The sequence below is a fragment of the Leuresthes tenuis genome, unplaced genomic scaffold (assembly GCF_036924035.1).
Source record: "Leuresthes tenuis unplaced genomic scaffold, fLeuTen1.0.hap1 SCAF_13, whole genome shotgun sequence".
In the NCBI taxonomy this organism is placed as follows: Eukaryota; Metazoa; Chordata; class Actinopteri; order Atheriniformes; family Atherinopsidae; genus Leuresthes; species Leuresthes tenuis.
In genome coordinates this window covers 4795369-4806960 of record NW_027325367.1, presented here as the reverse complement: position 1 = coordinate 4806960, position 11592 = coordinate 4795369, and the positions used below count along the sequence as shown (strand labels likewise).

The 11592-nt window shown below is 42.6% G+C and overlaps 1 protein-coding gene across 1 annotated transcript; it reads left to right on the top strand.

Moving 5' to 3' along the window:
- Positions 1 to 1940: 1940 nt before the first annotated feature.
- LOC140266898 (solute carrier family 22 member 2-like) lies at positions 1941 to 10495 on the top strand. The gene is made up of 11 exons (XM_072362025.1): positions 1941 to 2531; positions 3755 to 3858; positions 3967 to 4121; positions 4872 to 5040; positions 5271 to 5385; positions 5796 to 5896; positions 5979 to 6193; positions 6281 to 6389; positions 7835 to 7947; positions 8396 to 8495; positions 10264 to 10495. The coding sequence occupies exons 1-11, from the start codon at positions 2130 to 2132 to the stop codon at positions 10358 to 10360; spliced, it is 1680 nt and encodes a 559-aa protein (XP_072218126.1). The 5' UTR covers positions 1941 to 2129; the 3' UTR covers positions 10361 to 10495.
- The last annotated feature ends 1097 nt before the right edge of the window (positions 10496 to 11592 follow it).

Sequence of the window (11592 nt, the reverse complement as noted above, 5' to 3'; positions counted from 1 at the left end):
GACAGGTTGGACATGAAGATGTGGAAGACTTTGACTTATTGGACTGTATAAATATTTGACTTCAGACTTGACTTGTCAGGTAAGAAAGTGGCGACTACTCTGATTGAGATTCCAACCTTTTATTACATATTCTACATTTTATGCTTCAGGTTGTATTAAAAATATAATCTGGTCTTTACCAGGTGTTCAAAAAGACAAACAGTTTTGCTCATGAGATCAAAAAAAGTATCTTCTGTGATTAACACAACCTCAGAATAAACGTGTTACACTGTTTCATTATTTATTTAACTAAAACTAAGACAAAATACAGAAGCAGTGTGTGAAAAACTAAGTGAACCCCTGATCCAGCAGCTTCAGCAGCAGTGAGCTGCAGTAATGGTTTCCTGTGAGACGTTATCAGTCTCTCTCATGGTTCTGGAGGAATCTCGGCCACTCTTCTCTCCAGCGTTGCTTCAGCTCATTGAGGTTTGCAGCATTGGTTTCTGCACAGCTCTCTTAAGGTCCCACCACAGCATTTCAGTCAGGCTGAGGTCTGGACTCTGACTGGACCATTGCAACACCTTGATTCTTTTCTTTTTCACACATTCTGCTGTAGATCTGCTGCTGTGTTTGGGATCATTGTCCTGTTGATGAGCCAGTTTCAGCCCAGCTTTAGCTGTGGGACAGATGGCCTCACATCTGACTCTAGAATACTTTGGTATCCAGAGGAGTTCATGGTGGACTCAATGACTGCAAGGTGCCCAGGTCCTGTGGCTGCAGAACCAGCCCAGATCATCAGCCCTCCACCACCGTGCTTGACAGCTGGTATGAGGTGTTTGTGCTGATATGCTGTGTCTGGTTTCCTCCAAACGTGCTGCTGTGCATTAGGACCAAACATCTCCACTTTGCTCTGGTCTGTCCAAAGGACATTGTTCCAGAAGTCTTGAGCTTTGTTCAGATGCAGCTTTGCAAACCTAAGCTGTGCTGCCATGTTCTTTTTAGAGAGAAGAGGCTTTCTCCTGCAGCCCTTCCAAACAAGCCATCCTTGTTCAGTCTTTTTCTAACTGTGCTGTCATGACCTTTAACCTTTAACATGCTAACTGAGGCCTGTAGAGTCTGAGATGTAGCTCTGGGCTTTTTCACCTTGGGGTGACCTTTAACCTTTAACATGCTAACTGAGGCCTGTAGAGTCTGAGATGTAGCTCTGGGCTTCTTCACCTTGGGGTGAACTTGCTGGGACGTCCACTCCTGGGAAGATTGACAGCTGTCCTGAATGTTTTCCACTTGTGAATAATCTTTCTCTCTGTAGAATGATGGACTCCAGATAGTTTGGAAATGGCCTTATAACCCTTCCCAGACTGATGGGCAGCAACAGTTGCTTCTCTAAGATCATTGCTGATGTCTTTCCTCCTTGGCATCGTGTTAAAACACACCTGAATGCTGCAGAGCAGCAAACTGCTGCTTTTATAGAGCTGCTCATACTGACTGATGATCAGTTAATCAGGTGTATTGATCAGCAGCTCCTGGCTGCTACTTACACTGTTAATTCTTATGGAAGCTGTAAGGGTGGACTTCACACACTGCTTCAGCATTTTGTTTTAGTTTTTGTTCGTTTTAGGACCGACTCGGACTTGATGAATTTATCTCAGATATTGTGACTCGGTTTGAACTTGAACCATTTAAGAATTGCTTTGGATTTGTCTCAGATGACTTCAGAGTTTAGAAAGTATTGTTGATAACTTGATTAGTTCAGAGTGGAACTTGTCTTGAACAGCTTGACTCTGACTTTCTTTTCTAACAGTTACTAACATCTTCATTTCAGCGCTGACTGATTGACAGCATCACTGGACAGGCTTCACCGTCAGATTCATGTCTAATTAACTCTCAACAGGTGTTTTGCCAAGTTGTTAGAGTTGATCTGACGTCTGTAAAAGTGATGGCAAACTTGTTTTCATGCTCCGCTGCACAGCCTGTGAAGAACCAACGTATTTCTGTGGACCTTTGCTCCGGTTTGTGCTGTTAAAAGCTCCGTGTGTGGGGCTCTCAGTGCTCACTGTGCAGAGGGAGGCTCAGCATACAAATTACACTCTGGCTGAGTTGTTTATTGCACTCGTTTAAAGAAGAGAAACCCCTGCATCACCTCTGCAGCCATGACCACTTTTGACGACATCTTGGAAGAAGCCGGGAAGTTTGGCCGCTGCCAGAAGCGAATCTTCGCCCTGCTGTGTATGGTGTCCATGCCCTGGGCCGGCGTGTATGTGGGCATCGTCTTCCAGGGTTTCACCCCGGATCACTGGTGCCGGGACTCTGCGGTGGTGGAGAGGAGGCAGGCGTGCGGCTGGAGCCTGGAAAAAAGTCGTGAGCTGACGGTGCCTGTGGTCAACACCTCCGGAGTGCTGCAGCAGAACGGCTGCGAGCGCTACGACGTGGACTGGAACGCCACGGGGCTCACCTGTGATGCACAACAGCTGGATCTCAGCAGGACTCCCACAGCTGGCTGCACAGAGGGCTGGGAGTACGACTATGAGGGGAGGCAGTCCTTTGTTACTGAGGTGAATAACAACAAAGTGCAAAAAACACAAATGTTTGCTCAATTATTTTAGATCTTTAGGCTTAAACAAATCCGTGATTATGTCATATTGTACATTTAACTGCGCAGAAGAAGGCAAACAAAAAGTTGAATAATAAAGCTGATCAATACATTTACTGATACATATACTCATTCAATTTAAGGCCAGGAAATACAGAATTTATTTGAACAAAACAAGTGAACAGTGTTTTAATTCAACAGTTTATTTGCATGTAATTAGTTACAGTTACATAAGAATTTAAGCTGTTTGGAAGGTATGTTTTATAAGTACAAAAATGTCTCCTTTCATCCATCTTTCAGCCTTTAGCGAGTTGATCGTTTTGAAAGTTGTGTTTGAGTTACAGAGACTTCAGTTCGGGTTAGAAAGCAGCTCGTTATGTTGCATTAGCATCAACAGGAGTCACAAACAGTATGTCTAAAGATGGATGATTTTAGCATTTTTCAAGGTATTTGTTTTATTTCCTTTCATTTTTATATACCTGATTAATCCCTCTCAGTAAATTGCCTGATATTGTGATTTGTATTGAGAAAAAGTAGGTAATGCAAGTGAAAATTGAGACGATATAATCCCTACTTTGAAGGAGCTGTGATGCATAATGACTTCACATGTGGCTGAGCACAGAAATCAACATTTCTGAAGCTCGCCCAAGCTTTCATAGCTCAGCTCGTTGCCACAGAGGTGTCAATCTTCTCATCTAACTGTGCACAAACGTTTCATTTAAACCCATTTTTCTGATAATCCACATGTCAGTCGGCTAATCCCAAAGTTTGGGGTATTGTCCATGTTATCGTGTGATGGACAGGATACTTTTCCATGCAGATGGATTGTAAAGTTTCAGTGGAGTCTGAATAGCCCTCTCTGGTTGATCTTTAAAAGGAACAGGTGGTTACTTCTGTGATTCAAGGCTTTTAAATCCCCCTGAGCATGTCTTTAACCACATCTGAGCATCAGGATAGTTAAAGCATGTTTGAAACAGGCCGGACTACAGTCAGTTTAAGCAGTTACACAGCAGGACTCTCATTTTGTTCCATGTCAAATCATTTGAATACAGACAGCATCGTGATCACTATTTACCTTCCAAAAAGTCACAAACGCGTCATTTGACTTGTGAGACGGTTCTTTATCGAAGAGGTTCGTGAAATGCACACAAGGTGAGAAACGGATTTGTGTTTGACCTGTCGCAGTTTGACCTGGTGTGTTCGGACGGATGGCTGGTGGACATGTACCAAGCCACTCTGAACGTGGGCTTCCTGGTTGGGAGCATTGCCATCGGCTACCTGGCTGACAGGTGAGGCAACGTGTGATCGACATGTCACTGTTTCATTGTCACGTGTGGTCTTGATATGTTTGAGAAACACAGGGAGGGAGACTAAATGATGCTGTCACTCTTCTTCAGGTTTGGCAGGAAGATGAGCTTCCTCATGTCCAACCTGATGAACGGGATTGCAGGCATCCTGGTGGCCGTGGCTCCGAACTACGTGTCTTTACTGGTTTTCAGGACACTTTATGGGTTTGGAGTGAAAGGAGGCTGGGTGGCCGGATATGTGCTGAGTAAGAAAGTTCAAAAACACTTTAAATAATGTATTTATCTGTATGAATTAAAGCAGTTTGTTAGCAATCATTCTGCATCGTGCATTTGATTGTACAGCCAATACTTCTATAATTCTGCGTGCCCAAAGGGGTTTGAAGAAGTCCTGTTTTCCCTTGTTTTGAACTCCTTTTCTCACCAGCATGGTGCCTGTTAGAGGAGGCTGGTGGAATTGAAACATCCTGGGGAAAAAAAATTGTTTAAATAAGAAAATTTATAGAATAATAGAATAATCGTGATCTAATTTTCTGAGCCAGCTGCCTCGGTGGTGATCTTAGCATGCAAATCTTCAAGATTGCTTTTAAAAACTGCTTTTCCTTCCACCCTGACTGCTCATTGTCGCCATCAGCATGGACCAATAGCTGATATCGTTGCTCACTGTTAAATCTTGTGGTTATTTTTGAGAAGTTGCTGCCTTTTGAGCTCCAAGGTTCTTCGTCTTCTTCGTGTTTACGTCCCTCTACGACACGCCAGCTTGAACAGGAGAGATTTACTCATTTTGTAATGTCCGGTGTGTGAGACGTTTGCTAAATACTCCATCAGTCATTAAGTATTTGCTTGTTTTGCTTTGTAGGAGAAAGTTGGCGGTGAAGACAGGACTCACACGGCAACATTTAGAGAAGAGAACATAAAACAGGCTTTTTTAAAGGTTTATTTTACTCTAGACGTCAGTGAAATCCCAAACATGAAGGCACACTTTTGTCTTCCCTCAGTCACAGAGATCGTGGGGGTGGAGTACAGACGTACGGTCGGAGTCATTTACCAGATGTTCTTCAGCGTTGGCATCCTCATCCTCCCTCTGCTTGCCTACTTCATCACGGACTGGCGCTGGCTGCAGGTTGTCATCACCGTCCCCTACCTCCTGTTCCTGTCCTACTACTGGTGAGAAAACACCCTCCACTCCATCAGGTTGTAACACAAACAGTTACTGACCTCCTTTAAGCATCACTTTTACAACTGATACACACATATATGCTGCATCATACAAAAACACTTGCACGGTGCATCAAAACTGTGTTAATTATGTGAAAATTCATCATCAGTAATAAAAAATCAGAATACAAAAGTTCTACCTTTTTGTCCCGTTTGTCATCAATATTTTCGCTTCTCAGGTTCATCCCAGAGTCTCCCAGGTGGCTCCTCTCTCAGAACAAGAGATCCCAAGCTGTGAAGATCACAGAGGAAATGGCCAAAGAAAACAACATGACTCTGTCCAAGAACATCGAGGTAGCTGCTGACTCACAAAGCATCGCATCGGGGCTTAAAGACGACACACAAACCTGCACACACATGCACTTTATACGCACATTTCTCCCTTTTTTATTCCGTTTATTTCCTGAAAACATTCATAGTAGATTTAGTGCAACCTTTGTGTGTTCCAGTTGTGTTTTTGAATTACAAATTTCTTAGAAAGTCCCTGCTACACGATGATATCGTGTTTTTTAGGGTGTTTTTTCTCGGTGATTTGAATGGGACGGACTCTACTGGCTCACAAAAACGACCATGCAATTAATTAGGCTGTAAATATGACAAGATGCCAAAGCTTCACAGGCAAAAATGTTAAAAACTGCTGAACTTTAAACCAAAAATGTCCAAAAAGGAGGATTAACTGGGGCAACTTCTGTTTGATCCTGCAGACTCTGGCTGACGATAACGCAGAGACAAGCTCCGCCTCCTTCATGGACCTGATTAGAACTCCAAAAATGAGAAAACACACTTTTATTCTAAGCTACAACTGGTGAGTACATGGATTAGGTGAACAATAATCTATCAAAGACTCAGCAACAGTTTATGTGAGAGTTTGTGTCTGCCTCTTCCAGGTTCACCAGCGCCGTCGTCTACCAGGGTTTGATCATGCGGCTGGGCATTCTGGGAGGAAATGTCTACATCGACTTCCTCATCTCCGGTCTCGTTGAGTTTCCTGCCGCCTTCCTCATCCTCTTCACCATTGAGCGCATCGGCCGGCGCCTCCCATTCGCCTCGGCCAACTTCGTTGCCGGAGCGTCCTGCTTCATCACCGCGTTCATTCCTGACAGTGAGTGTGGGACACGCTGTGCTATCTGTCCCATATTCTTCTTTTAGATTGTAACATGCTCTCTTCGAACGTTCTCCATCCTCGCAGGCATGTTCTGGTTCAAGACGATCGTGGCGTGCATCGGACGGCTCGGGATCACCATGGCCTTTGAGATGGTGGTGTTTGTCAACACTGAGCTCTACCCAACGTTTGTCAGGTAAAATGAAGGAAGTGTGCGCTCAATTACGCCCAATCACAGCTCCTCTCTTTGGCGCCACTGATCCATTCAGCAGGGTCATGGTGCATCTTTTCTTTTCAAGAAATAGCACTACTTCCTGATCCTTAAAATCAAATGAGCTAAGTACAATAAAAACAATGCTGTTAACTATATGCAGCGAGACAGCCAGATGTATTCAAGCACATTTACATAACATAGTAAAAGCTACTTTTTTCACTGCCACGTTCTAATGATAACTGATAGCTACTGGTATGTACTGGTACTGGTAGTTAGCGAGATAGATGTATTAGACTCATGAAATCAGTCTCTGAACACTGGTTTATATGAATTTTTAACCGATTTTTAAACTGGTTTGGCACAAAAGAAATGTTTTTCTCATGAGACATTTCAGTTTAGTAAAGTAAAGGCCAGCTTCAGTTAAAAAAAAACACTTACTTACTCAATCAGATTTACTTTGTGATTTTGTGCATTTTCACATACAGAATAAAGGTTGTTACAAAGCTCTGAGGCTGCTCAGAAGGCATGCTGCTTTTTGCACAATATTGCCATGAACTAGGGTCTCTCACTACCGGAACTAGCCCAGGCAGACCAGGGGGTGTGGACCGCCCCATCAAAGTGCCATCATGATGAGGCAACATCTGATTGCACGGCTTTAGTCGAGCACCTGCCCATGGCGAGACGTTTTTTGTTTTTTGTTTCTTTTTTTAAGCCATTTTCATATCAAATTTCTTCTTTATTTCGGTGACATAACAAACTACAGGCGACATGGAATTAACAGCACTCGTAATATCTTTCTTCGCTTTAGCAGGTCCTGCAATTCCACTGCTGATGCTGCTAAAAATGACAGATTTTCCTTTTTGGATCTCTGAAAGTAGGACTTCAGTCTCAGAGCCCGTAAAGTTGTTATTTTTCTCATGACTCAACACTTCCTGGCACAGGAGAGAGGAAGCGTAGCCTTATATGGTATTATTTTGGCGTGGAGTATGCAAATTTACTATCCTCGTGCACGTGCACTGGAGGCATTCATCATTTACGCAGGTCGTTTACACATTATTTCCGAAGTTAAGAGCGTTTGTTGAATCTGACTTGTTCGTGGCGTGTTCGTACGAGACCTCCTTACGAAAATAAAAATACGAATATGTTCTTGCATGAGGCCCAATGTGTTGTGCAGGTCTTCACGTGTAGCTATTTTCACACTTATCCTCATTTATATTTTGCTATTTGGAGCCATTTTTTTTTAGTATAATAGACATCTTGTTTTGGTGCTCAGCCTGAAGAAACGGATCTTTCACAACTTGCCTAAAACCAGCAGTTTTTGTTTTGCATTAAAACTTTAAAAGGCTGCTTAGACAGCTGCCTAAACCATACACAGCACATATGTGATGTACTGCACTGTATTTATCTGTTCGTTCCCCTGTCTTCAGGAACCTGGGAGTGTCGGTTTGTTCCACTCTGTGTGATATTGGAGGCATCGTGGCGCCCTTCCTGCTCTACAGACTGGCCGTCATCTGGCTCGAGCTGCCGCTCATCATTTTCGGTGGGTTTTGAATTTTTATCCACTGATGTCAGAGGGTTAGGGGTTAGTGTTACATGTCAGTAAGTGCTGCACTGATCCCTTTACATCCACAGAATGTAAATTAACCAGATATATGTTTATTCAAACCTCAATAAAAAGCTTGTTCGTGTGATAATTGGTTATAATTCAAGTGCCTTTACACAAATGTTTCTGGTTACAGAAGCTACAACACAGGAAAATGTTTGCATTTATTTGTTTTTTATACAAATTTGATCTATGATTACTTCCTGGAAACCAGTTGTTACACAGATCAGGCTAATCAAGAGCAAAGAGAAAATAGTAGATTAAACAACAAATTAAAGTTTTGCTGCCTGATTTCAATAAACTGGATGTAGGTTAACGTCAACGCCATCAGATGAAACTCACATGTTTTATGAAAGCTGATGATATGGTGTACTGTGATGCACAGGGACTTTGGCTTTTCTGGCTGGCGGTTTGGTTCTGCTGCTTCCTGAGACCAGAGGTGTGCAGCTTCCCGACACCATTGAAGACATTGAGTTTCCAGAAAGGTGAGTGATGCAGGGAAAACAAACGAAAACAACGGATCCACGTCCACAATCGGAATAGTTTCAAATGTTGGGATACAATAAAACTCATCTGGCCCTCAAGTCGTCAAATTAGAGAAAAATGGAAACAAAAAGTCAAGAAATATTGTCTCAATAACTGAGGAAAAATCAGAAGTAGTGAGTGAAAGTCCACGCTGACTGCTTCCATCAATAAGGTAAGAAGCAGCCAGGAGCTGCTGATCAATGCACTGATTAACTCAACTCGACTTTATAAAGCCCTTTAAAAACAGCCGTGGCTGAAACAAAGTGCTGTTCATGAATAACAACACAAAGTATAAGACATAAAACATAAGAACAATATTAAAACAAGAAAAACAAGAAAGCAAACAGAGAAACAGAGTCTCATGCTGGGTTAAAGGCCAGGGAGCAAAAATGATCATCAGTCAGTGTGAGCAGCTCTATAAAAGCAGCAGTTTGCTGCTCTGCAGCATTCAGGTGTGTTTTAACACGATGCCAAGGAGGAAAGACATCAGCAGTGATCTTAGAGAAGCAACTGTTGCTGCCCATAAATCTGGGAAGGGTTATACATTACATTTCCAAACTATCTGGAGTCCATCATTCTACAGAGAGAAAGATTATTCACAAGTGGAAAACATTCAGGACAGCTGTCAATCTTCCCAGGAGTGGACGTCCCAGCAAGTTCACCCCAAGGTGAAAAAGCCCAGAGCTACATCTCAGACTCTACAGGCCTCAGTTAGCATGTTAAAGGTTAAAGGTCATGACAGCACAGTTAGAAAAAGACTGAACAAGGATGGCTTGTTTGGAAGGGCTGCAGGAGAAAGCCTCTTCTCTCTAAAAAGAACATGGCAGCACAGCTTAGGTTTGCAAAGCTGCATCTGAACAAAGCTCAAGACTTCTGGAACAATGTCCTTTGGACAGACCAGAGCAAAGTGGAGATGTTTGGTCCTAATGCACAGCAGCACGTTTGGAGGAAACCAAACACAGCATATCAGCACAAACACCTCATACCAGCTGTCAAGCACGGTGGTGGAGGGCTGATGATCTGGGCTGGTTCTGCAGCCACAGGACCTGGTCACCTTGCAGTCATTGAGTCCACCATGAACTCCTCTGGATACCAAAGTATTCTAGAGTCAAATGTGAGGCCATCTGTCCCACAGCTAAAGCTGGGCTGAAACTGGCTCATCAACAGGACAAAGATCCCAAACACAGCAGCAGATCTACAGCAGAATGTGTGAAAAAGAAAAGAATCAAGGTGTTGCAATGGTCCAGTCAGAGTCCAGACCTCAGCCTGACTGAAATGCTGTGGTGGGACCTTAAGAGAGCTGTGCAGAAACCAAAGCTGCAAACCTCAATGAGCTGAAGCAACGCTGGAGAGAAGAGTGGCCGAGATTCCTCCAGAACCATGAGAGAGACTGATAACGTCTCACAGGAAACCATTACTGCAGCTCACTGCTGCTGGAGCTGCTGCTACAAGCTGCTGGATCAGGGGGTTCACTTAGTTTTTCACCCACTGCTTCTGCATTTTGTTTCTTAATGTTCTAATATTTAAAACTTTTAACTTGTTTTTCACATGACTCTACATACTGTGATCATATTTTCCTCTGTGATGATTTAATTAGTGATACAAAGTAAAGAGTTTCATGCCTGCCACTTTTTTTCCAATTGACTAATGACTTCTTCGGCTAATTTTTGCAGCTGTATGTTAAAAGTTTGTATTTGATGCACTGAATGTAACTCTCTGTGTGCTCAGAGCGAAGGAGAGGGCTGAGCTGAGGATACAGCAGCTGACGAACCTGCTGCCCAACAACAACGACGTCTCATCCAACAAAGACCCAGAAGCTGTTTAATCTCCTTCAGTGACCAAAGTATTTATTTATGTGGTTGTGTTAGATAACTACTTAATATTTGTTTTCCGGTGTTTGTCTCTGAGCCTTTTATGTTTAGTCTTCATGTATAAAAAAACAGCAACATTATCATTTCCCTTTGGCATGAATAAAGTCTATTTGATTAAATTAATTTGCATTCCCTTTCATGTTTTATCTGTCATGTTTTCAGTCTCAGGAGCTTCATTATTAAATCATAAAATAACTTTCTTTGAACTCAGCTGCAGCTCCGAGTGTAGAAACATTTTTCTCTGCTTAGTGAGGACAGCCATTCCTGAAAAGCCCTGATCTCCATCACCTCCACCCACTCACAGAAGGCCATACAGGGGCCGATCTCTCCAGCCGTTTTTCATTCCTTCTGTTTTACAGATCTACTTTCAGGCTTATTGCTTTGAGTTTTCTCTCCTTGGTGACCTGCATGTTGCCCTTTTACAAACTACTCATCTTTAGCCACACTCCAGGTTGAATTACATCATCCTTTTTGATTCTGTTATTTTGCCAAGTGTTGTACTTGTTTGGTATGAACACAGAGACAGGAAACGGTGTGGCTGAAACGTGAACTAAACAAGCTAGCATGGCTACAGGTTTAGCATCTGTGGGAGTTTATAGAAACATCCCAGAAAACAAGGCTTTCACACAACCTGTTAAAGGCAGGAATGCTGATTGATCACGGGGCCAACCTGGTGGAAACCAAAACACAAGACGACAAGCAGCTATTTTACCTTTTAGCTTTGATTAAGTTCCAAAACGTTCCTGGTCTCATTAAATTAATCTAAATGAGTTTTAGATGTATTAGGATCAGAGATTGTAATTGTTGTGTTTGACTGTGGTGTTGAATCTTATGAGGGTTTGGTGTCTTAAACTTGTGTTATTTTAACTTCTGCTCCCTTTTCTTTATATCTACATATACTGTTGTGTTTCTTACTGCTGACCTGAGCTGCTGTCTATCTTGGGCAGGACAGAAGAGATTAAAATTTTAATGGTTTATTTCCTGGTTGAATAAAACAGAAGGGATGACTGAAGCCTTTTAAGGACGTTCATTACAGAGATTGATTAAAGAAAAGAGGCTGAGGAGGATACAAAATTGTGAAAAACTGCTTTAAAACTTGCAAAGATTCTTGAGGGGGTGTCTTGTGTCTTATGTTTACTGAACTGTGGAGCGACTGCAAGAATTTAGAGTTTAGTAACTTGTTTTT

Coding starts and splice junctions, on each gene's coding strand:
- LOC140266898 (XM_072362025.1), top strand. CDS start 2,130: ATGACCACTTTTGACGACATCTTGGAAGAAGCCGGGAAGTTTGGCCGC. Junction 2,532..3,754: donor GGCAGTCCTTTGTTACTGAG/GTGAATAACAAC, acceptor GACCTGTCGCAG/TTTGACCTGGTGTGTTCGGA. Junction 5,041..5,270: donor CTGTTCCTGTCCTACTACTG/GTGAGAAAACAC, acceptor TTCGCTTCTCAG/GTTCATCCCAGAGTCTCCCA.